The sequence below is a fragment of the Pseudomassariella vexata genome, assembly GCF_002105095.1.
Source record: "Pseudomassariella vexata strain CBS 129021 chromosome Unknown BCR38scaffold_6, whole genome shotgun sequence".
NCBI lineage: Eukaryota > Fungi > Ascomycota > Sordariomycetes > Amphisphaeriales > Pseudomassariaceae > Pseudomassariella > Pseudomassariella vexata.
Genome location: NW_024467961.1, coordinates 1,375,710 through 1,397,256, shown reverse-complemented (window position 1 = coordinate 1,397,256; position 21,547 = coordinate 1,375,710). Strand labels below are relative to the sequence as shown.

Sequence of the window (21,547 nt, the reverse complement as noted above, 5' to 3'; positions counted from 1 at the left end):
CACTAACAGCATTTATTTGAAGAACATAGCAGTTGCGGCAGCACAATTACAACTATGTCGACTGGCCCACGAACATGGCTCATCACGGGCACTTCCAATGGATTTGGCCTGGCCCTCGCACAGCACATCCTCTCACAGTCCCATACTCTTGTCTCTATATCTCGTTACATTAAACCACACGAATCTCTCGTTTCCATCGTCACCAATGGCGGGAAGACAAACCTGCACCATCTATAACTCGACCTCGCAGACAAAGACGAAACCAAAATCAAATCAGCAATCAGCCACTTCCTCTCATCATACTCGGACGTAAACATCGATATCATCGTAAACAACGCAGCCCTATCAACGTTCGGCCCGCTTGAAACTATGGCCACCGGCACCATAGAGCACCTGATGACGGTGAACTTCTACTCTCCTCTCTGGATGATTCAAGCCCTACTACCCCATATGCGCGCCTCCGCAAACAAGAAACCCAAAGTTATCATCAACATCTCCAGCACACAGGGCCTATGTACCTCCCCGGGTGAAATAGCCTATGACGCGAGCAAGCACGCCCTCGAGGCGATGACCAGCATTCTCGGGACAGAAACAAGCCCCTTCGGTATCCGCACCATGGTAGTGAATTTAGGATCTTTCCACACCGCCTTTGCCACATCTGGGGAAAGAGCCGGTCTTGTTGCCCCAACGGCTGATTCAGGGGCTGATGATGATCCGTATCTGCAGCCAGAGCACCCGGTGCAGCAGCGGCTAGCCATGGCGATGAAGTATGCGAAGACATCGACTGGCGCTAGGGGGGATACGAAGAAAGGTGCTGCGCTGTTGTTTGATGCTGCTATGAAAACGCCGGGGAGCGAAGCATATGAGGCGCTGGAGAAGCAGCGGTCGTTGCAGCGCCTTCCAGGTACGGGGCTAAAGTTGGGCGGATGGAGAGGCTGGTGCTTGGGAGTGATGTGCAGCCTGTAATTGAGCAGAAACTGGAGGCTTTGAGGATGGAGGTAGAGAGCTGTATGGGTGTGAGTTCTTTGGCTAATGCGGATGATGTGGAATAGTGCAGTTTGGAATTTCGGATCAGGGTAGTGCAAAATGCGAGAGAGACAGGATTACTCAGGAGAGCCTCGACTTTTATATGATGTACCGAGGACAGTTTTTGGCACGCAGTCTGTGTTTTGTCAAGGTAAAGGTAGTCATTAAGTCAACTTACACGCCAGACAGTGGGTTACCATCCGACCCAGTATTATCTAGAATGCTTCGGCTCATAATGCCTGGCGCAGAAGAATTGATACTTCAGCAAGTGAGAACACGAACTAGGAGTACAGCCATGCTTTAAACCATGGTGTAGTACTCGTATATTCTTGCCCGTTTAGTAGAGTGGTGATACATGACCGAAACTGTAGTCACCGCACCCATCACAGCGTAGTGATTTGAAGACCGGCTCTTGTTGATAAGAAGTCCTTAAACACAATTACAAGAACACATTATGTAATAATTATAGTATTCTGTTCCGGGTGAACATCCATCTAGGCTGCATAGTATTCAAGACACGCATATCTCGACGGGGGGCGGCGGGGATTACTAGTAAGGGCTGTTGAGGACGTATACATCGATATCGCCAATAGCACATGAAGGAATTGAGGCTTTGAAATGTGACGATTTTACTTCCAAGGACACGCCAAATCTGTTGTCTTTGGTCTGGCCAGTCTGTTAGGTCTAACATAGAAACGGGGCCCGGGGACTGCGAGATCGGCAGTTGTGAGTCACCAACCTAAAGTGGAATATAATGTAAAGCAACCGAGCGATCTTGCAGCAAATAACAAGCATCTTGGCGCAGCGGAAGCGTGAGTTACTCCGATAACAAATTGTGCGGTTCAACATGTACTGATATACAATAGGCGCCGGGCTCATAACCCGGAGGACCCTTGATCGAAACGAGGAGATGCTAAAGCTCTCATTTTTTGGTGTCTTATTTCTATGTCTACATGTAAACGTGCTCTAGTTATCTGTCTATTTTTTTATTCTCCTCTTCTTCACGTCCTCATTTCCCTCTTAATAGTTCTATGCTGGTGCGTCAAGCAGCAATTTATGAACTATTTAATCAGTATGTTCCACCAGTCCTTCGAAGTACCCGATTGCTAGAACTTCTTTTGGACCTGGGAAGTAGTCTACAAGGCTGTCCTGTAGAACGATGCACTTGCGTTCGCCTAGAGCTGAGCCATGAGGCGTCGGCAACTTTGAAGCATATTTGTCAGCTGTACTACCATTTGTCAGAGGCGCATCTACACATGCCGCAAACGGTCAGCTATGCGCAGTCCAGATATCGTCGCCACTGCACCAACGACGACAACAACCACGGCTATAATCTCGCCGCCCGCAAGTACTCTTGTGACTGAGCGCGCCGTCCCAGAAGCAGGTGCGATTGGTCCGCTGGGAATTGAACTCTGCGCAGTTGTTGAAGTCGCTGATGTCGTTGATGATGCCCTCGACGATGCCCTCGAAGAGTTAGGTAATGAAGTGACCAAAGACAAAACAAGGGCACCGAGAGAAGCGGAGGAAGCACCATTGACGCTCTCGCATATTTTAGATAGAGGAGACTGTCAGAGAATGGACCATTAGTTGGTGAGTTTGGTACAACTTGGTTGAGGCCCACTTACACTGGCTGAAACCTGATCGTAGAACCCGGCCAAAGCGGTTGTGTTGGCAGAGTTGGACTGGATCTTTTCCACATTCTGCCACGAGAGTATCTAGAAGGCTCCGAAGACGATGGCAAACGCTAAGCCGGTGCTCTGGAGAAACCAAAGGAGGATGTCCCTCCCAGATCAAGCGGTCTCGGGAGTTATGGCTGCTACGGTCGGAGTCTGCCAGTATCAGACAACTAACAGTCCACGGCTCCAACTTCGAAGAGCTACGGACAAAACTTCATGAAAGCTTCCATCAGCGAAGGTACAGACAGTCTCGTCGACTGACGTAGTAAGACTGCAGCCCTCGTGACCATGGTTGATCAAACGGCTGGCTGCATGAAGATAAGCCACACTGCGCGTCTTCAGAGCTGAATTTGAAATTTGTCAATCGGAAGAGCACAATCCGTTATCAACATAACGATGCTGGTTCTGTGACTTACTTTTGCACAAAACAGATGGAGCGCAGTTCTGGTTTTGAAATGAACAAAAGTCAATTCGTGTCGGAATATTGCTGTAGGAAATCACCTCGACTGGCGATATTGTTGGATTGATGCTTGCATTGCTGTAGCGATTCTTGGCAAACTCAGTACATGCAGTACAGACACTGGTTTGAGCAATTTGGGACCCATTCAATTCATGTACCTAGCTAGCGAGGATAGCACACTCGAGTGAGCGACAGTTCAAGATGTTCGAGTAGACTACAGCAAACACGTCCTCGGTAAACAAGGCAAATTTACTTTGTATTCGATTTCAATTGCGAGAGTGCAAGCGACAGTAGATGACCAGACGAGGGCATTGCATCGCGTGTTTTATGCAGCCGAGAATGAAACTCATTTATGCAAAGGGCAGGTGCGTCGATTTGCACGGACCAAGCACTGAGTGAGGTCTTGCCGCCTGAAATCAACCAGCCACCAACTCTGGCCAGCTCTGGTCCAAGAAAAACTCGGGAGAAATCGCCCCAAAGATTTCCCCTTCTAATTTCATATTCCTCACACAACGATCCCGCAACACCGCTCAATTCAATTCATCGTGATCGGGATTACTGAACAATTGCCTACCGCCGACCAAAGACAACCTGTCCCAAAATGTCAACCGCGACGGTCCAAATCACCACCGAAGAAGGTGATGGCTCTCCCTCGGCCAACACCGGCAGCCCCAAGGAGCGACATTCATTGACGCTCGACCAACGTCGCGCCCTCCGCCGCTGGGCACACTCACAGACGTCGCGCCCGAGTCACAAGGCGTGCATCGAATGGTTCTATTCCCAGTACGGCCAGAACATCTCGCAGTCCACCATCTCGCACTCGCTTTCGCCCAAGTACGCCCGTCTCGATAACGACTCGCAGTTCAGCGGCTCGCGTCTACGTTTTGGTAATTGGCCCGACGTCGAGAAGCTCGTGCTGCTGTGGCACGGCCAGGTTGTCGCCTCGGGCCGCAACCCCTCCAACGAGGAGCTCGCCGAGAAGGCCAAGTCCATCTTCACCCAGCTGCCGCGATACAAGGACGAACAACCCCCCGAGTTCTCTCCTGGTTGGATCCACCGTTTCAAGAAGCGTTATGGGCTGCTTATCAGGCGCCAACGCCGACATGGAAGCGCACCCAATCCCGCAGACGACATTCCCTACCTTGTCGACGCCGTTCCCAGATTCATGACCATCAACCAAGAGACCAGCCCTGCCGCCATTCGTGACGCGGTGCTAAGAGTCGTCGGAGTCGAGGCCAGCCTAGGCACGTGCGCCAGAGTCAGAGACGAGGTCATACGCCGACTCGAAAACCCGGGCCCCCATCCCGCTATTAATGGCACGGGCAATCCCGAGGCCGATGCATTCGCCGACAACGAAGATCCCGAGGTCGTACTCCAAAACGCCCTGCGCGCCCTGCAGCAGGAGGAGGCAGATGCCGAGGCCGAGGCCGCCGCCGTTCGTGAGCAGCGGGATCGCCATGACGGATTGCCGCCCATTACTGGCCTGTCGACGCCTGCGCAACAAACAGGTCCAAACGCAAGAGCTGTAGCGCGATTCACTCCTGCCGCCGCCGAGGACCTAACCCTGACGCCCATATCCAGCGGAGTACCGGCATCTCAGATCGACAGACCTCTGAGATGTCCCTTCTGCGTCAACCAGCGCATGCTGAGAACAATCAAGGAGGCCGTCGAGCATATGAGCACACACGTTGTCGTTTGAGATGAGGCGGATCCCACCGTGGATCCACAATTGACAAGCTGAGCCTTGCGCTTGCTATGTATAGCTGGAAGTCAGTGCCACGGCTGTGAAGGATGTCGTCGCATCATAATACTTGCCATGGTGGATGAGGCATCATATCAATTCGTTCATTGATTTGAACATGTATATTTACAATTAGGAAGGGTTCATCGGAGCGTATCACGGGTGCAATTTGCTTCGCGATAATTCCAGGAGACAGGCCTAGAAGCAAGAATAATGAGCTCTCAGGTTGTTACCCAACAAGGGTGCGGAGAACAAGAGCCCTTACTACGGGTTGCGGGCTACAAGGATATCAACAGGATTCTAATGGCCAACCCATGCATAATAATACCCATTTAACTCAGTATTACCTATCCTGTCCTTGTGAGGCTGGATTATTCCGCTCAAGGGTGGCCTTTGATGGGAACAGAACAAGGCGCAACATACCTGGCCTCACAAAATGAACTTACAGTATTCCTTTTTAAATGTCTTTGATCGAAGTGCCTAGATATACGTCAAACCTGATTGCCTCCCGACCAAAGTTCTCCGAAGTCAAGTACCTTCTCACATACTGGCTGCAGATATGACGGCGAAGTTTCACTTCCCGAGTTAATTGGCTCAAGTTGGTTGGTATGGCTGGCAAAATTTTGCTTACCTCGGCAGTATAGACCTAGTTTCCGCACTTGATTGACTTGCAACAGAGGTCATTGAGGCTAGCAGAGGCGAGTGACACTCAAGGTTTCTGTCAGTATCAACCCGGACAATAAGACACAGAACAAAGAATTTATCATGCAGAATGTAGGCAGTAAAATCAAATGTTGTAGCATCCAGTCATCCGCACATTTGATTCTCTCGTGGAACTAGATTATCGCAGCAGGTTGTACGCAACCAGACTCTACTGTCATGTTCAGAACCCATGACCTTCGTATCTTCACCGTGCCTGTTCTTTTACTTCCCTCCTACTCTCAAGCTCAGTTCAATACGTCATTAGTATGGCGTTGTTCCGCAAGTGATATATGCAAAGTCGAAGCCCGTTCCTCCAATCTCAAAGCCTTGAACGCTCCCTCGCAGCTCTTGACTGCTTGGGAATCACTAGGCATGTATCCGCATAGTTCATTTGGTCTTGTCTCGTCGGCCCATAGCTTGGGTCAACACATTCGAAATCCTCCAGGACCCAGCAACAGGGCTGCTCGCTCCAAGTCCGATAAAAAAAAGGTGTCGGTAGAAAATAGGGAAGAAAAAGAAACAAACGGATATGAACACGAAGCAAAGTCCCAGTCGTATCAGAAGTCCATGACAAAGAAGAGAAATCAGATCCAGGTTGCGCCGCACCGTAAGGTAGTCCGTATAGAAAAGGAAAGTTCCGCAATGCCCAACGATGCCGCCCCCAGCATGATCGAAGTGTGCAAGTAAGAAGGCAATGAATACGGCCTTAACGAGTAAGACGATTGAGATCGCGAAGAGTTAGCCGCTCTCAGGTCGTAGGCGGGGGCTGGAAAGTATGTGTCGTTTCGGTTGTATCGGGTCGCGCCTCAAAACGCCGGGCTACAAGACAGCCAAAGCCATATCGCGGGATCGCAATTATGCCCAGTCCACACCGTGCAAGACGACGCAGTAAAGACCACAATGCTTCTGTCGAGTTAAATGCTGATGAACAACTGCCGTAGAAGATGAATGCAACAAGAAAGAGGAATGGGTATATGGTAGAATATAGAAATGTCGAAATATGACAAGTAATCGTCATTTTATTTATGCTTGCTCAACGAAAATAACTAGTTTTTCGTTATGATCCAAAGCATCTTTAAGGTCGTTGTTGCTCATTAAGCCCAAGTTTTCACCGGACTCATCGCGGTAGGAGAGTTGGAGCTCACCGGGTACCTTGACACGGTCCCGAATCTTTTCGTAGAGCTGCTGGAAGTCGGTGTCTGACGGTACCCGAATAAGGAAGGTATCGCGATTGAAGAATAGTTTAACTTTGAATGTCGAGACTGGCTGATTAAGACCCGGAGATAACGACGTTTGTGAAGGTTGAGACATTGACGTTTGGCGTGTTCCCTGAGATTGACCATTCTGCAATTGGCGTGGTGCAGCAGAGAGACCACCATAGCCGCTGCCGTTTAGGTTGTTCCGCGATGACTGCCTCGAAGCGCCATCTCTTGGAGAGTCTGCTGACGACTGTCCGGATCCGGTGGATAGTCTGTTCTCTTCGTTGGGGTTGGCGTCAACTTCATAGTCCCCTTCCCTTGGCGCGAAGAACTGCTTAACTAGGGTACATCTCGAGATGTAATCGGGTTGTCCTAAAAGGTTCTTCACATAGGCGTCCAAGTTGTGTAGCCGGCCCTCGGTGATTTGGTCGGTGACATAGTTCACCGGGCCTGGCATATACGGTAGCGTGCGTTTCTGGGTATTGGTGTTTCCTGCCTCTGCGGGAAATTCCGTAAGGAGGGCGATTTGGAAGTCGTAGAAGTCCTCATAGTATCGAGAAAGCTCCCAATGACTACCGTCTTCCAAGTTTGCTTCAATAACAAACCAGTATTTTTCTTCTGCGAAGCAATATCTTGGTATCCGTGCCGAGATCGGGGCGAACAGTTGCGAGTTGGACTTGGTGGCATAGGAATCGGGTTGTACGTTTTGCTGCATGTTGCGTTGTTGCGATTGCTGCTGCGGCGATTGTTGGGCTTGTTGGTAGCCCCCTGGTTGCTGCTTGAAGCGGCATGTGAGCGAGTGCATTTCACGAGAGGGCAAAAGGTGTGGAAAGCTTACATAGGACGCACTATTTTGTTGACTGGTGCGGCTTCCGCCCTGCTGCAGGCTCATGCGTTCCATGCTTTGCTCCATTTGCTGTTGACCGGGTGGACCTCCAGCCTCGAATTTGCCCAAGGTAATGCTGCTGTTCTTGTAGTCGGCTGCCATTTTCTTCCATTCCTCCACCTTGGGAACGCCGGCGCGCTTTATCGCGTCGTGTGGGTTCGGGACTGCTGTGTCGGTCGACATATCTCGGATCTCTATGAAGGATACGGGAATCAAGCCCGGACCACCCAGCCGGCCAATGGGCTTAGCTACGAACCATTCGGGGTTGGACTGTGCAATAACGATGATGGCCTCGCCAGCCTTCGCTTCCAACTCATCGGCCCTTTCGGCTTGGAAATCATACATGACGATACCGTACACCATGGCGCCCGACTTACCTCCCGATTTGGAGCTGCGCTGGCTTGCGGCGGGAGTTGGCGGCATTGTAGATGCATTAGTCTCGGCGTAGCCAGAATCGTGGTCTGGGTTTTTGTTTGCTGTAGGCGGCCGTCCACCGTCTGACTGAGCACTGTCTCGTTCGGTGCGGCCTAAGGCTTGGAAGAATGCGACGGGTACGATGCCACGGGCGTCTGGCAAAGCAGGGTTGCAGGCCTCGTACCAGTCAGAATCGTTCTCTCGGCCGATGACGTGAAAGAAATCCCCGCGTGAGAAACTCAGTTCTTGACTAGATTGCGCCTCGTAGTCGTAGAGAGCTCGGATGACCTAGATTTTGCCTCGAGCATTAGCGTCGCGTGCGCGAAAACGGACGGCAACCGGCACCCGCAAAAGCGGGTAGTATCGTTTAGCAAAGAAAGGCTTGGGAATGTGGGTAAAGATATGGACGTAGGAGACACGAGAAGCAGACGCATTTACCAACCTTTTTCGGAGGGACAATAGCGACGGCGGCTTTTGGGGCGATGGGGACGTTTGACCCCTTTTCCTTGTCACCCTTGATGGACCGTCTGAGTGCCTGGACAATGTGAAAAATATTAGCAACTGCGTGAGTAGACGCGATCGAGTCGCGAGTGAGGCTCGAAGTTGACTGGGACATTGCTCATTGGTTGCAAGTACAGAACCAGCTAAACTCGCATAGAACCGTCCATGGATGGTCTCGACAATTGAGGAGGTAGGGACAGAAGGGACAGAAAGAGGGGGGTTTGCACTGGGTTTAATGGCGCACCTTCATCGTGGCACGATGTGTGAGTGTCTCTGGAAGTTTGTGATACCGAAGGTGGATTAGGCCGCCGATGGTAGAATAGTCCTTGTACACAGCTGCACAGCTAGGCCAAGGCAGATCAAATTCACTGGGACCACGAGTGAACAGAACGGGCCAGTGTGACGCCGACGGAGCAGGAAAGGGTTCAACTGCACAGCTAGGCCAAGGCAGATCAAATTCACTGGGACCACGAGTGAACAGAACGGGCCAGTGTGACGCCGACGGAGCAGGAAAGGGTTCAACTGCACTTCTGAGTCAGTGCAACGGTTCGTGTCGTGCAAAGTAGTGGGCGCGAAGCGAGTGATTCAATGCGACCCGCGGAAGCGACGGCGAAGAGTGCAAGATGTGGATGAGAAGAGGATTATGGACCAGGTAATTCCGAAGCTGGGAATTCGAATTCAGTGGCGTGCGATATGCGAATTGGTAACTCTTGATGCAGTTGAGTCCGTAACCTTTTGGCTGCGCTGTTGGCTATCCTCTAATCGTCGAGATTATTTTTTTCTTTGGAGACCCCAATGAGCACCTCGTGCCGACGCATATGCTTCTTTTGGGTGAATGTTGCCGTCGTAGAGCCCTGTAATGTCCCCCTATTTGATGCTTTTGTTTCTTCTAGAGTTTCCGAGACCGTAGACAAGTTTTCTTAATCTCCCCACAACTTGCGAGTCACGGTGGCGCGGTGCCGGTTGGGTGTCAATCCGAGCAGGGCTCTGTTCAAGCACAGAGGCAATGACAACAGCTTGCTTTCGCAATAAGTCGTCGTTTGCGTCGCCGTCGAACTTCAAAGTCGCCTTTTAGTCTCGGTCGTAGGCCGTCCAGGAAGCGACTGGAAGAAACAACAACAGGTCGACGAGTTGGTGGTTGTGGTGGTGGAAGAAGGTGCAGGGAGGGAGTTACTCACAGGAAAGAGACTGGCTTTGACTGGTGAGCGGTCCCGCAGGTTGGCGAGGATGGCTGGTCAGTGGGCAGCAGTGGGCAATAGGAGGGATTGCTCTCAGCGAAGCGGGTGGAAAAAGGTGGGATAACTTCACGTCCGCTCGGGCGTTAGGGAGCGCTAGAGTGGGGCCCCCGGTGGCAGGGGCCTATTGCAGCCTCGTGGGTGTGGGTTGGGCCCCAACTTGACTGGACGCAATCGAAGACGACTTCGACCAGGGCCCCAACACCAAAATTGAATTTCGGGGGAGACTGAAATTGCCCAGGATTGCGCCGTGGAGTAGTCGCCCTACAGCTGTCATTCCGCGGACGCCTTCCAGAGTGTGAGTGGAGGCGCAACTTTTTCTGCCCCTCCCCCTACCCCCCTCCCCCCCAAATTTGATTGCGCTTCTAGCTCAAGAATTTTGAAAATGTTAGAGATGGCCAAACATCCCATGCATTGCATCAATGGTGCAGCCTAGGTGATCGCATAATTCCCCTTTAATACTTCGTATTGTACAGCTGTTCGACTGCTAGCTGGCTAATGGTTAAGGTACTGAAGTACGGAGTATTGGGCGAGAAGAATGCATTTGCTGGGACGATTCTAGAGACCGAAGGGTCCAAGCTATTTGATTTCAAAGACGTCTGCTTGACTAGCAGCGTCCAGGCCGTCAATAGTCAGTTGTCTTATTGTCTTACTGGTTGAACACATCAATTATGTTTGTACACCAAACTTGGAAATATCAGTGTAAACCGTTGGCCCAGCCACATAATTATCCTTACCGATGGGTTCGCATGATGGACTGACCTCGATGCGCCCCCAATCTACATCACCTAGAAAACACCATGAAGCCTTATTGCCTCCATACATGATACTATTGGGCCTTATCTTACAAATTTGCACCAACAAATGTACATATACCTAGGTTTTACACTGCATCATGGAACTGTCGCAGGTCATACCAATAACGCGATAATGATGACAACTTATCACACCCCGGCTAAGCAGATTTTGTTTGAAGCTATTGATGCGTCATAACGCGTCCCTTTAGACTTCTTGGTGTACGTTTCTCAGGATGGAACAGCGGTGCTAACTTTGGCAGCCCGACGTCAAAGTAAGGGATGGACAACACTGAAAGTCGCGGCGATTCATCAATGATACTCCCTCCCTTAGATCAGCTAGGCCGCCAGGGCAACACGTCATGTTTTCCGAAGCTGCAACATACTCTATTTTCTGCTATGTGTTAAACCCTTTACCTGCCAAAGTCACTTTACTAGTCAGCCCCCAGGTCGACGGGCATTTGCGAGCTGCAAGATCTTGACCGAACGCCATTTATAGTGCGCCTACTGTGCGAGTGCCAAATAAGAAGGCAAATATCCATTGCCCAAACGACACAAATCTGCCGTTCTACGACTTTATTCCGTGGTATGAATTGTCTGGATGGCTGATGCGTCACTATTGCAAGTATGAATTTCTAGTTCCAGAATTTAACGACACCTGTGCATCTTTTTACCCCTCCTTCCATTACCCCTCCGTAGTGGGTCCTAGTTGTAATCCAAATCAAGTTCGAATTCCCAATTGAGCTCTTCCAGGACCCTTACTTCAAGTTTGGAACGCTGAGCCGATTCGAAACACCTGCGACGCTTCTCCATGCCATCGAACCTATCCTAGAGCTGACACATTCAAGATACAAAGATACACAACGCGTCCCGTTTCTTTGCGCATAACTGACAGCCCGCAACGGCATAACAGAGTTTCGCATTGACAGCCGGTTCACGAGCATGCCTGGACAAATCGACAAAAACCCAGAAGTAGGAATGGTAGCTTATCGATTGCTTTGCGCACAGTTCTCTACGTTCAAGCATTGATTGATCGCATCAGTCAGGCCTCGCCTCAATTCAGCAATGGGTTGCAGCTGCAAATGCGATACCTATCTGATACCTTTCTTCAAGATCGAGTCAACTCTAATGAACCGCCTGCGTTTGGATATGCTCTAGACGTATTGCTAAGCATCCTTCAGCCATAGGCCAGACTCTTCTTCCCGCATGGTTCCACAAAAGCTCAACGCCGCCAAGTGGGTAAAATAAAGACCGGTCAAAAACTCTGTGATGACATCTCGATCCTGCGACGCGCCGCAGAATGAACAAGCGGAACATGACGTTTGTTGGGCACTAGTGGCCGTGGATAATCTTGATGGCATTTTTCACCATCAACCACAGCGTCGAACACGAACGACAATTCGGCATTATTCGCGTCGGCTCTCCAAACCTGTACCCGAGTACCCGCAGCGTCGAAATATTCCACTATATTTTCTCGATTCGTACCTGGGTTGTCTGTTCTTGCATCTCACATCGACACGGACATCCAATGGAGAGGCTGTGAGAGCTTCCCAGCTCACAATTTGCTAATTGAACACTGCGAGATCCACGAATGAAGGCGAAGTCCGAACAAGACGGAGACAAGGGGATATTACTCATGCCAACTGGAACTGTTGCGAGCCTGTGCAACCTCTGTACGAGTTTGGAGTCTGGAAGAACATTCGCAAGCAAACCAACACCCTAGACACAAATGCCCTATGGGGTTTGCTTGACCAGTCATTTGCGCGCGGCTTCCCTCCATCACGCGCAATACGCGCTCAGCTAGACCCGCGCGTTTGACAGCCAGTTGCGCACAAAGTGCTCCGGATCGATTCTTACGGATCGTTGCAAAGTGAACGTTGCTTCTATTGGCACCGCTTGCTGCCGGCATTCTCTTCATTTTATCTTGATATTACTTTGAAGTTGAACAAATACCATTTGGTTCATACAGCCCATATGAACCAACTGCCTTGGGCAAGTATCATGTATAGAGATTGTGCGGCTTTTAGAGCCCCCATGTTGCCCGCCTTGCCAGGGCCTCCCTCGTGGGAATGGACCTTTCCCGCATCACCCTTGTTCATGGTGGGGGTGGCCAGGAGCCAGGAACATGGCTTGGCATGTCGACATGTCCCCGCCGTCAAGCCGTGCTCTCACTGAACTGGAGGAAACATCCTTAGGCTTCAAGTCGCATCGACGGCCAGGTTTGCTTCATATATAAACGCAGTTGCGCTTTACTGATCGATTTCTATCACCAACGAATGCTGCAAAATACGAAGCGTTAATACCACACTGCAGCGCATAGGATGCCAAACGACATTGCTGCGAAGCGTTGCCATAGTGTTCGGCGGACAAAAATAAAATCGCCTTGGTTTCAGTGTATACACTTTTGTCATTGATCAACTGTTCAACTGTGGGGAACGCTGGGCAGCGCTCAGATGGTGACTTGACCTGACGTGGGAATTTTCCAGAAAGCCATCATGCTTCACGCTGCCGAACAGACGACAAATAAATGGCGCACTTAAGGTAGAGTAATGTAGGATAATCCGATATTCCAGTGTAGACAGACGGACGACTTCACTTGAATATTTCACCTGGGCGTGCCGTTTACCAACTAAGTACCTGGGGACCCTAAGATTGATGGATCCCACTACGATCGACGAGGGGTGATTCAAGAACCACAAATTCCAAATCTTGGACGCCGATTGCAGTTCATGCGTTAGACTCCTCGGGTCATCGCGCTCCCGTTACCTTTGAAACCTGGAGTGAACCCCGGAACTCTAAAACGAACCGATCCCAACAACACACCTTGTACATACCCAAACCCGCATAAGCAACTTCCGGTGAGCTTGGTTTGATATGAAGATGATGCTGAATTCATCGCGAGTACCTCATCTGGGATATACCTTGTCATTGGATAGCTTCAAGCGACGGCATGTTCTGGTAAGTTAGGTATTGACTAAGCGTACGATAAAACCACGTCGTGATAACCCATGATAATATGTCATCAAAGGTTGTGTTCAGCGATTTATGCAACTATCGATACTCCCATATTGATTCGATACCCTCACGAGGACGTTGCTTCTCTCTGTGTAGTTCTCATATTTGTTCTTGCCAGATGGACAGCTTTCTCCCAGTCTTACTCATCTCCTCAAGCTCTTGCACATCTACTTCGTTTCTTGCCAACATGAAAAGCCAATATCGTAATATTCAACAACGTTGCTCAAAGTACCTGTTGAGTTGATGCTGATATATGAGCCCGACGAGTGTTCTTTGTCAGTAACGAAGCTCGTTTGCCCATTATACATATTTCCGGATAGGTAAGTCGAGCCGACTCTTCAGAGCCACTCAATGTCACCCTTAGTCCCCACAAGCTTCCCGCTACTCCAGAAGTCCAGACGCCTCAGTTATCCGTTGTGACATGTCACATACAAAATCGTCGACACCACCTCAGCGCCACATGGATAAAGTAGCAGATACAACTAGCTAGCTGTCTTGTCTCATGCTGTAGAACGCAGCCAGAACACTATATTGAGTGGATCTGGGGGGTTATCATACGATTTCGACAGCGGCCGCATTCTCCTCGATTCAGGAGTTGCCCCTTTTTGTCTCAGCTTGGCCGATTTGCTGTCGTCTGGAGCACCTAAGTCTCAGTTCGTAAAGAAAGTGCGTGCCTTTTGGGAATATCGAATGCGTGTACGGAAGTCACACCTACCTTTCTCGGAATCGGAAAACCACCGACAAGTAGAGTGGGGCCGGCGCATTTTAGAACAGTCGGTCACGTATGAACTATAGCACTGTAGACTCTGGCAGTAGAGCAGCATTTTGTCGGTGGCGTCACGAGCAGCTGCGTCAAGTAGGACACTCTATATACAATACGAAAAGACTCCGATAAACTTCCTTCGCATGACCTCGCCGCCGCGGTTCGCGAGAGGCCAACCCCAAACCTCAAAGTACATACACAAGCCGCCGAAAATCAGTTACAGCGTGCGGGTATCAGCACGTGAAAGACCACTAAGTCCTCCACTTATTAACGCCTCGCTCCTCGTGAAATCAATATAAAGCCGCCTAGGCCTCTATGCCGGTACACCAGAGGCTGATGCATTCCATCGCTTTCCAGTCCCAAAGAGCGGCCTGTCAATAACCGTATCCGTTCGCCTTGGTCCATCTCTCAAGACACGTTATCATGCTGGCTGGGAAGTCAATGTACGCATTTTCGGAAGAGATGTGGTATGCGGTATGCGATTAGAGACCGATCAAAATGAGGCAAAAAACACGCCCACGTCATAGATTAGACCTTGGGCCAATCCAAGATCTGGTATCCAGTCGTCTCTGCAGAACAAGTATTCGTACCCATGGTATAATGAACTTGTTTGGTCGTCGCCGTCAATGAAGTGGGGGAATATAGACTACGATGAGGGGGGTTCGATGAGTTCAGGCGGTCATAATGTGACAGACCAAAAATATAGTGCCGAATGGGTGCCGGAGTAGAAATTCAAATGATGTGCAAGAAGGAGATTCGACAGAAACTCGAGAAATATTCATATCTGGCCTTTGAGATCGACGCTCCGGAAGGCTTCCTTGCGCGCTAACTCAAAGTGTTGCTTGGCTTTGCCAACAGTGAGCACAATGGTACCATCTCGCTCTTCGAGAGCGTCTTGGCCATTATGGTCGATGATGAACTGGGCAGCTTCGGCATCCGATTCGAAAGCTAGCTCTTCAGTGATGTAACGTAATTTCAGTGTTTTGATATATCTGCGTTCATGTTAGCAAAGGTATCAACGGTCTGGCGAAGTATGGATAACTTACGCCTTGCACATGGCACAGAGTGCAGCTAGCCTTTCACGTCTGACAAACATATCCATTAGATATGCGCCCATATTGGGGACGTCAAGGTAAAGCTGGAAAAATTTGTGATAATTCCCCAAGGCCAGCGCGGATCGGACATTGAGCGCATGCTTGATAGCGCGCTCTTCCTTTTCTGCTGTGGTTAGATCGGCAATAGCGTCGTTCAACGCTGTGCGGTTCGCGGTGTGAATGAAATACAAGATACGGTAGGCCTTGAACTCGATGGGGCTCCCCTTCAGACCAGATGCATACAAAGCACGTAGCTGAGTCTGGCACTGGTTATACTCACCAAGATCGCCTTTTTCCAAGGCGATACGGGCGTGGATCTCATAAACGGAGACAGTAAAGTCATTTCGGATCCGTTGGACGGTCAGGTCTTGACGAAGAGACTTAAACTGATCACAGATATAGCCGTAGTTGCTTTCCTTTCTCCACTTCTTCTTCAGGAGATCCAGCGTCTGATGCAGAATATACTCGGGCCGAACATTGGAAGCTTTGGGAGCAGAGGTCAAGCGAAGGTATCTCTTCTCAAGGACAGTACTGGTACCAGCGATGGGTCCGTCGGAAGGCGGCGGACTCGGAGATCGGTAAGAGGACTGGTAGCCGCCATCGAAGCGACGCTGGCGCTTCTCTGCTAGCTTTTGGGACTTACTTTTGGCGGGCAAGGGCTCGTCCATCTTCGCGGGTTTGCCATTCGAGGGCTTCGAGGTCCGATCCTGGAGGCTGAGGCCTTTGGTATTACGCCACGGACTGGCGGCCGCCATAGGGGCAGATTGGTCGGGCTCGCTAAGGTCAGAGGACTTTCTCTTCTTGGGGTTGGCAGGGGCAGTGGCCGGGATGACCGCGCCTGCATTTGTCATTGTGGAGGCACCCATGGCTCCCATTAGGGCTTGTTGGCGTTCGGCTTGGACTAATCTCTGTGGTAGAGGCATCTGATCCCAATCCGTGGTATACATAATGCCAGCATCCTTGGCGTACGTGATCGTCTCTTTCAACTTCGTCTCCATTTCTGCTCGGGTGACGTCGGGAAGCAGGTTCTTCGTTTCAAACGACCGCTGCACATAGAGACGAACTGATTCGGGCCAGTCGATCTTTTGTTGTTGTTGTGAACCGACGGGCTGTTGCTGTTGCGGATAGGCCGACGGGTCGGGTTGAAGTTGGGGGAAATTAGCAGGAGCGGCGTACGGCTGATACTGGGGTTGGATTGAGTAGGGCTGACTGAAGCCCTGGCGGACTTGAACAGGCGTGTATGCAGTTGTTGCTGCTGTGGATGGGTCAGTGATTGATGACACCATTGTTAGAGCGGGAGAGTGGAGTGAGCCTGGTTCAGGCTACCACAGACCATACAAAAATGAAAGTACAACGCGAGTAGTCAGGGGAAACAACCAGAAGAAGAGTGAGGAATGCTTACTCTGGGTATAGCCATATGATGCCCGTTGGATGCCCGGCGGAGGCGGTACTGATGCCCACGACATGTTGGCGGCGGTTGGGGTCGTCAATCGAGACGTACAAACAGACGTGGCCGTGATAACGTTTTCGGACTTGTTAGCAGAATACCAGAGGAATCAGAGCGTTTGGAACCGTTTATCTACGATGTTTCGATGATACCAGCAAAATATCACGAGGATAGGTTTGCAGGGTTGACGAGTTTCGTTGTCGACAAAGAAATAAAGATCGGTGTAGAGGTGGAAGAGTAGAAATTGCCTAGGCAATCAACAGTGAATTTGGGAGTTTGGTGCCCGTGGCCCCAACTTTAGAAACACAGGGACCGTTTTTAGTGCTGGAGGGTTCTCAGAGCGAAGGCGGGCTAGAAAGCTCGGACTTTGGCGGCTTTCAACCTTGACCGGAAGATCTCCGGAGCCACCTACCCATTGCACCAAGGAAATCCACCGAGGCTCCAAAGATGGCCGAGACTCATCCCACTACCCCAACTGACTTGTATTGAAGAGGTGTACGTAATGCCTTGTGGAGCGTTGGTTTAAACACGACATGTTCACCAGATCATCTATTGCCATTTTAGCTGATTGTGGATGTTTCTTCAAGCCCAACTATACAATCTACATTAACCGACATGACGAATGTTTTTAAAACAAATCGACCTCACTACTGCGCTTCGGCCATCTTATCTTCCCGACGAAGTATTGCTCTTTGTCCAGGACAACGTGGGGCTATATGAGGGGTGAGTTGAAGCCATCGCGACCACGCCTAGAAAGAAGATGACGGCCCCAGTTGCCAACTGACCAGCATGTCTGAATCAGAAAGTACAAGCTTCCCAACCTGCAGAATGGCCAGGTCTATCTGACATCGCATCGGATATGCTACGTCGACAAGCAGGAACCAAGAAAGCACTCTGTGGCTCTGGACTTGAAGGATGTGGAAAGATATGAGTTCTACGTAAGACCCTATTGCTGCCAACATTTTCCGGTATTGACAATGCTGTACAGGCTGGGTTCCTGAAGTCCTCAGCCAAAGTAACTCTTGTCCCCAAACCTCCCAAGCGGGGTTCTCTCCAATCTCGGGCAGCCGCCGTATCGTCGAGTCCTTCGAACAGCGGAACCACTTCCCCATTGCCAAGTTCCGATGGTCCCTTTCGATCGCCATCAACTGGTGCATCGCAGGCTACAGCGGCCACGTGGGTTTGCACAATCTGCAGTTTCCCGAACCCAGTACCATCCAACTTCGATCCGACCACCGCAAACGCGCATACGCCACTACCACCATGTCTAGCTTGTGGCATCAAGCCGGCATTGACGCATGTCCTGAAAGCAGCCATATCGAATGTTACTAGTAGGCAGATGACCGCGACTGGGTCCAGCTTTGGAACGCCGTTACCTCTTCGCCCAGGGCTAGACAGTAGCAGAAACGCGGCTACGGAACTTGGCGATTTGGTACAGACAAACTCGGCATCAACGACGCCGAAGCCTACGACTCCAGACACGGGCGCTGGATTTCAATGCCCAAGATGCACTTTCCTAAACCATCCGTCTCTATTATCGTGCGAAATATGCGGCGCGCCTCTCATATCTCACGATGTGCCTCCTTTGCCTGTCGCCCATGAGCAGCCTAGGACAGACTCGCCAGGGCCAACCCTCAATTTTGGCAAGGTTACTGGTTTGGATAATCCTGACAGTGTCAAGATATCCTTTCGAAATGGTGGCGAGAAGATATTTTATGAAAGGCTCAAAGGCTCTATGACTCAACGTAAATGGCTTCTCCAAGAAGCACCCCCTGTTCCCAACAGCAGCAGTGGTACGGATGATGGAACTGGTTCATTATCGCGGTCAGGTTCTGGTCCTGGCCGCACCCGGAAGACCGCCGGCATAGCAGGGCTAGAGCAGATGGGCCTAGAGAGGCGGAAGAACAACGAATTTGCCATTGCAAACTCCTTCGAAGACTTGGAGGCTTTGATGGCTTCTGCCAAGGAAATTGTTGCCCTGGCTGAGTCGTTCGCCCGCCAGGGCAATGGTGGTGCAGATAGCGCAACCTCGGAGGCCAACGCGTTGTTGGCTGAATCTGCAAGTCAGTTAGGATTGATCACGACGAAGGACATTGTTGGCGGTGGTAGCGGATCCGGGTCCGAGAACCTGTACCTTTCGGAATTGGCCAGGAACCTTGCCGAATTCTTGACTGACGACAGTAGGGGCGTCCTCAAGAAGGCGGGTGGTATCATCAGTCTAGTTGATCTGTGGGCCATGTTCAATCGGGCACGAGGAGGGGTAGAACTGGTCAGTCCCAACGATTTTGAGAAGGCCGCTCAGCAGTGGGAGAAGTTGAAACTGCCCGTCCGTCTACGAACGTTCAAAAGTGGTGTTATGGTTGTGCAGGGCTCCGATCGAACGGACGAAACGACCATCAAAGCATTGTTGGTATGGCTACGGGATTTGCATGATGTTCCTCCAGAAAGAGAAGTCGCTTGGGACTGGCAAGAGTTTGGTCGTGGTGTCACTGCACAAGACGCTGCTGAGAAATTTGGCTGGAGTATTGGAGTTGCTGAAGAAGAGCTTGAAATGGCGGAAGAGCGTGGCGTCCTGTGTCGAGAAGAGGGTATAGAGGGCTTGAAATTCTGGGAGAACTTTATTGATACAGGGGAACGACGGCGTCGCCGACGACGAACCCCTACACAGACTGACCAGATCATCAAGGCCTTGAATGATTCTGGTCTGATCTGAATTCAACGTTCATAATCGACAGATCGTATGGTAGTTGATGGACTTAACATACCATTGGCTCTAGATTACTTACCACCAACAAGCTAGAATGACATTAATAAAGCAAGTCAACACATATTTTATACTGTTGCCTCTAAATACTTCTAACTCGATATGCAGATCTATAGACTCTAAACGCTTTGGAAATTCGCAAAATGTATCAGTACGCTTATCCGTACCCCTGAACGCCTGCCATTAATTACGCAACGCCTGGAAAATGGATGTAAGCTCGAAGCAGTCCTGAGACCACTTCTTGTACATCATCAAACTTTCGACTTGAGAAGGTCTCTTTTGGTGGAAAACTTTAAGCCAGCTTTTGCATCAAGTTCCCCCGAACCTTGAAATTCACCGTTCCCCCAATTCCGAACGCTGGGACAATCCTGCACACTCGCGCCGCAACACTCACAGCCCAGTTCTTACGCACCGCCGCCCACCTGCTTTCCCAGCCCATACCAGTTGCGCCAGGTCGGTTATACAGGTCCAGCCCGAGCAAGTGCAGCGGCGTGCTAAATAATTGCACTAGGGCCGGCGCGGCAAACTGTGCAACCGTTTGCCCGCTGACGCGCTTCTGCATCTCGTCGCTCATGCGCGCCGTCAACGCGGGCCCCAGCAGCGGCGGCACATTGAAGGACGCGAAGATGGTCATGCAGTCACGCAGGGTGAAGAGGGCGTAGCTGGGCAGACTGACGGGGCGGGGCGGGCCCGTGGGACCGAATAGCTTCACGAAGACTTGATCTTTGTAAATGCAGATGCCGATGTTTGCCGCCGAGGACGAGGCGAACTTGAAAATGCCCGACGTGACGTGCGGCGCCGGCTTATTGTGCAGCGTCGAGGTCGCCGTGTCGAGCGTGTTGGCGGTGAGGTAGGTGCCGCCGTAGACGGCGAATATGAGGGCGACAGGCTTGGAAAAGAGCATGGTCTGGGGGCGCAAGAGGAGGGTTTGGAACGAGTTTCGGAAGGATTGGGCAATGGTTTGTCGCCCGGAGGCGTTTTCCATGATCGATCTGGCGATGGGTTAGTCAGAGGTTCTGGGGCAAGCTTATGGATAGCTACTGGCGCTTAGGAGGAGGAGGATAACTTGCCTATCGATGATGGCGATCAAGGGGGCTACCATAGACGCAGCAACCGAAGCGCTCACGAAGTCGGTCGCTAGCCGCAGACCCAGGTTCTTGGTGTTCCAGGTTGACGCGGACTGCCGCTTCGTGATCGGCATTTCAACGGCTTGCGTGCTCGGGACGGCAATTCTTGGTTTGAGTGCCTGCGCAGTAGCTGCGAGGTTCTCGGGGTCAGTGTTCTTCATGACGATGGTAGTTCAAGGCAGTGGTGAATGATGGATGGAATCCACCGTTGCTTGAGTTGTAGCCCGCTGCTCACAAAAAGCAATCTTGCGATAACAACTTTTAGAGCACCGCGCAATGCATTCCGCGTCGATATTCTTCAACCAGATCACGAAATAAAGTCAAGGGTATAACGTACGACCCCACCTTTCCGGCCACCCACCTTTCTGGCCACCTAATCTGCCAACTACAACAACTTTCGGCACAACAGATTATCGTCGGTATTGGCTATTATTATACAATGCCTCGATATTCAGAAAATTCGATTCAAGGCGCTCTCAACGATATCAATCAAGGGATATCCCAGCACCAGGTTTCCCTCCGATGGGGCGTTCCACGCTCTACCCTATAACTTCGTTACGCCCCAAACCACGTAAGAAGGTACGATTAGGGCCTAATGAATGATTTGGTAACATTGTACAGATTAAGGAAGCGATGGATCGAGCCCTTGAAGTAGAACGGCAACGAGACCAGGTACAACGTCGGAATCAGGTAATACTGGACC

General features: G+C 50.8%; 6 protein-coding genes and 1 non-coding gene across 7 annotated transcripts; 4 read left to right on the top strand and 3 right to left on the bottom strand.

The window, feature by feature from the left end:
- Positions 1 to 369: 369 nt before the first annotated feature.
- Positions 370 to 1,378, top strand: BCR38DRAFT_408899 (uncharacterized protein; the record flags this gene model as incomplete). The annotated part of the gene is made up of 3 exons (XM_040858318.1): positions 370 to 904; positions 1,053 to 1,177; positions 1,343 to 1,378. 3 exons carry the CDS (start codon positions 370 to 372, stop codon positions 1,376 to 1,378), a joined length of 696 nt encoding a protein of 231 aa, XP_040716316.1.
- Positions 1,379 to 1,816: 438 nt separating this feature from the next.
- BCR38DRAFT_t172 lies at positions 1,817 to 1,942 on the top strand. The gene has a single exon. It is a non-coding gene; the product is annotated as a tRNA-Arg (tRNA).
- A 3,379-nt stretch (positions 1,943 to 5,321) lies between these two features.
- Positions 5,322 to 6,460, top strand: BCR38DRAFT_192501 (uncharacterized protein). The gene has a single exon (XM_040854021.1). The coding sequence runs from the start codon at positions 5,783 to 5,785 to the stop codon at positions 6,290 to 6,292; it is 510 nt and encodes a 169-aa protein (XP_040716315.1). The 5' UTR covers positions 5,322 to 5,782; the 3' UTR covers positions 6,293 to 6,460.
- Positions 6,461 to 8,995, bottom strand: BCR38DRAFT_192433 (uncharacterized protein). The gene is made up of 3 exons (XM_040854020.1): positions 8,547 to 8,995; positions 7,643 to 8,392; positions 6,461 to 7,582 (listed from the first exon to the last, which is right to left on the bottom strand). Exons 1-3 carry the CDS (start codon positions 8,718 to 8,720, stop codon positions 6,629 to 6,631), a joined length of 1,878 nt encoding a protein of 625 aa, XP_040716314.1. The 5' UTR covers positions 8,721 to 8,995; the 3' UTR covers positions 6,461 to 6,628.
- Positions 8,996 to 14,831: 5,836 nt separating this feature from the next.
- On the bottom strand, positions 14,832 to 17,086 carry BCR38DRAFT_192414 (GANP/Nin1/mts3/eIF-3 p25 family protein). Its single transcript, XM_040854019.1, has 3 exons — positions 16,909 to 17,086; positions 15,459 to 16,758; positions 14,832 to 15,404 (listed from the first exon to the last, which is right to left on the bottom strand). Exons 1-3 carry the CDS (start codon positions 16,970 to 16,972, stop codon positions 15,191 to 15,193), a joined length of 1,578 nt encoding a protein of 525 aa, XP_040716313.1. The 5' UTR covers positions 16,973 to 17,086; the 3' UTR covers positions 14,832 to 15,190.
- A 274-nt stretch (positions 17,087 to 17,360) lies between these two features.
- Positions 17,361 to 19,780, top strand: BCR38DRAFT_391292 (EAP30/Vps36 family-domain-containing protein). The gene is made up of 3 exons (XM_040857569.1): positions 17,361 to 17,676; positions 17,756 to 17,891; positions 17,942 to 19,780. Exons 1-3 carry the CDS (start codon positions 17,576 to 17,578, stop codon positions 19,664 to 19,666), a joined length of 1,962 nt encoding a protein of 653 aa, XP_040716312.1. The 5' UTR covers positions 17,361 to 17,575; the 3' UTR covers positions 19,667 to 19,780.
- Positions 19,769 to 21,165, bottom strand: BCR38DRAFT_432030 (uncharacterized protein). Its single transcript, XM_040860142.1, has 2 exons — positions 20,788 to 21,165; positions 19,769 to 20,709 (listed from the first exon to the last, which is right to left on the bottom strand). The coding sequence occupies exons 1-2, from the start codon at positions 21,003 to 21,005 to the stop codon at positions 20,010 to 20,012; spliced, it is 918 nt and encodes a 305-aa protein (XP_040716311.1). The 5' UTR covers positions 21,006 to 21,165; the 3' UTR covers positions 19,769 to 20,009.
- Positions 21,166 to 21,547: the final 382 nt, after the last annotated feature.

Excerpts from the sequence above, each read along its gene's own strand:
- BCR38DRAFT_192501 (XM_040854021.1), top strand. The coding sequence starts at position 5,783 with ATGTTCAGAACCCATGACCTTCGTATCTTCACCGTGCCTGTTCTTTTA.
- BCR38DRAFT_192433 (XM_040854020.1), bottom strand. The coding sequence starts at position 8,720 with ATGTCCCAGTCAACTTCGAGCCTCACTCGCGACTCGATCGCGTCTACT. Across the intron at positions 8,393-8,546 it reads CTATTGTCCCTCCGAAAAAG|GTCATCCGAGCTCTCTACGA; the intron begins GTTGGTAAATGC and ends GGCAAAATCTAG. Across the intron at positions 7,583-7,642 it reads AACAAAATAGTGCGTCCTAT|CAGCAACCAGGGGGCTACCA; the intron begins GTAAGCTTTCCA and ends TGCCGCTTCAAG.
- BCR38DRAFT_192414 (XM_040854019.1), bottom strand. The coding sequence starts at position 16,972 with ATGTCGTGGGCATCAGTACCGCCTCCGCCGGGCATCCAACGGGCATCA. Across the intron at positions 16,759-16,908 it reads ATCATATGGCTATACCCAGA|CAACAACTGCATACACGCCT; the intron begins GTAAGCATTCCT and ends CATCCACAGCAG. Across the intron at positions 15,405-15,458 it reads CTCTGTGCCATGTGCAAGGC|ATATATCAAAACACTGAAAT; the intron begins GTAAGTTATCCA and ends ACATGAACGCAG.
- BCR38DRAFT_391292 (XM_040857569.1), top strand. The coding sequence starts at position 17,576 with ATGTTTTTAAAACAAATCGACCTCACTACTGCGCTTCGGCCATCTTAT. Across the intron at positions 17,677-17,755 it reads AACGTGGGGCTATATGAGGG|AAAGTACAAGCTTCCCAACC; the intron begins GTGAGTTGAAGC and ends TGTCTGAATCAG. Across the intron at positions 17,892-17,941 it reads TGGAAAGATATGAGTTCTAC|GCTGGGTTCCTGAAGTCCTC; the intron begins GTAAGACCCTAT and ends AATGCTGTACAG.
- BCR38DRAFT_432030 (XM_040860142.1), bottom strand. The coding sequence starts at position 21,005 with ATGAAGAACACTGACCCCGAGAACCTCGCAGCTACTGCGCAGGCACTC. Across the intron at positions 20,710-20,787 it reads TTGATCGCCATCATCGATAG|ATCGATCATGGAAAACGCCT; the intron begins GCAAGTTATCCT and ends ACCCATCGCCAG.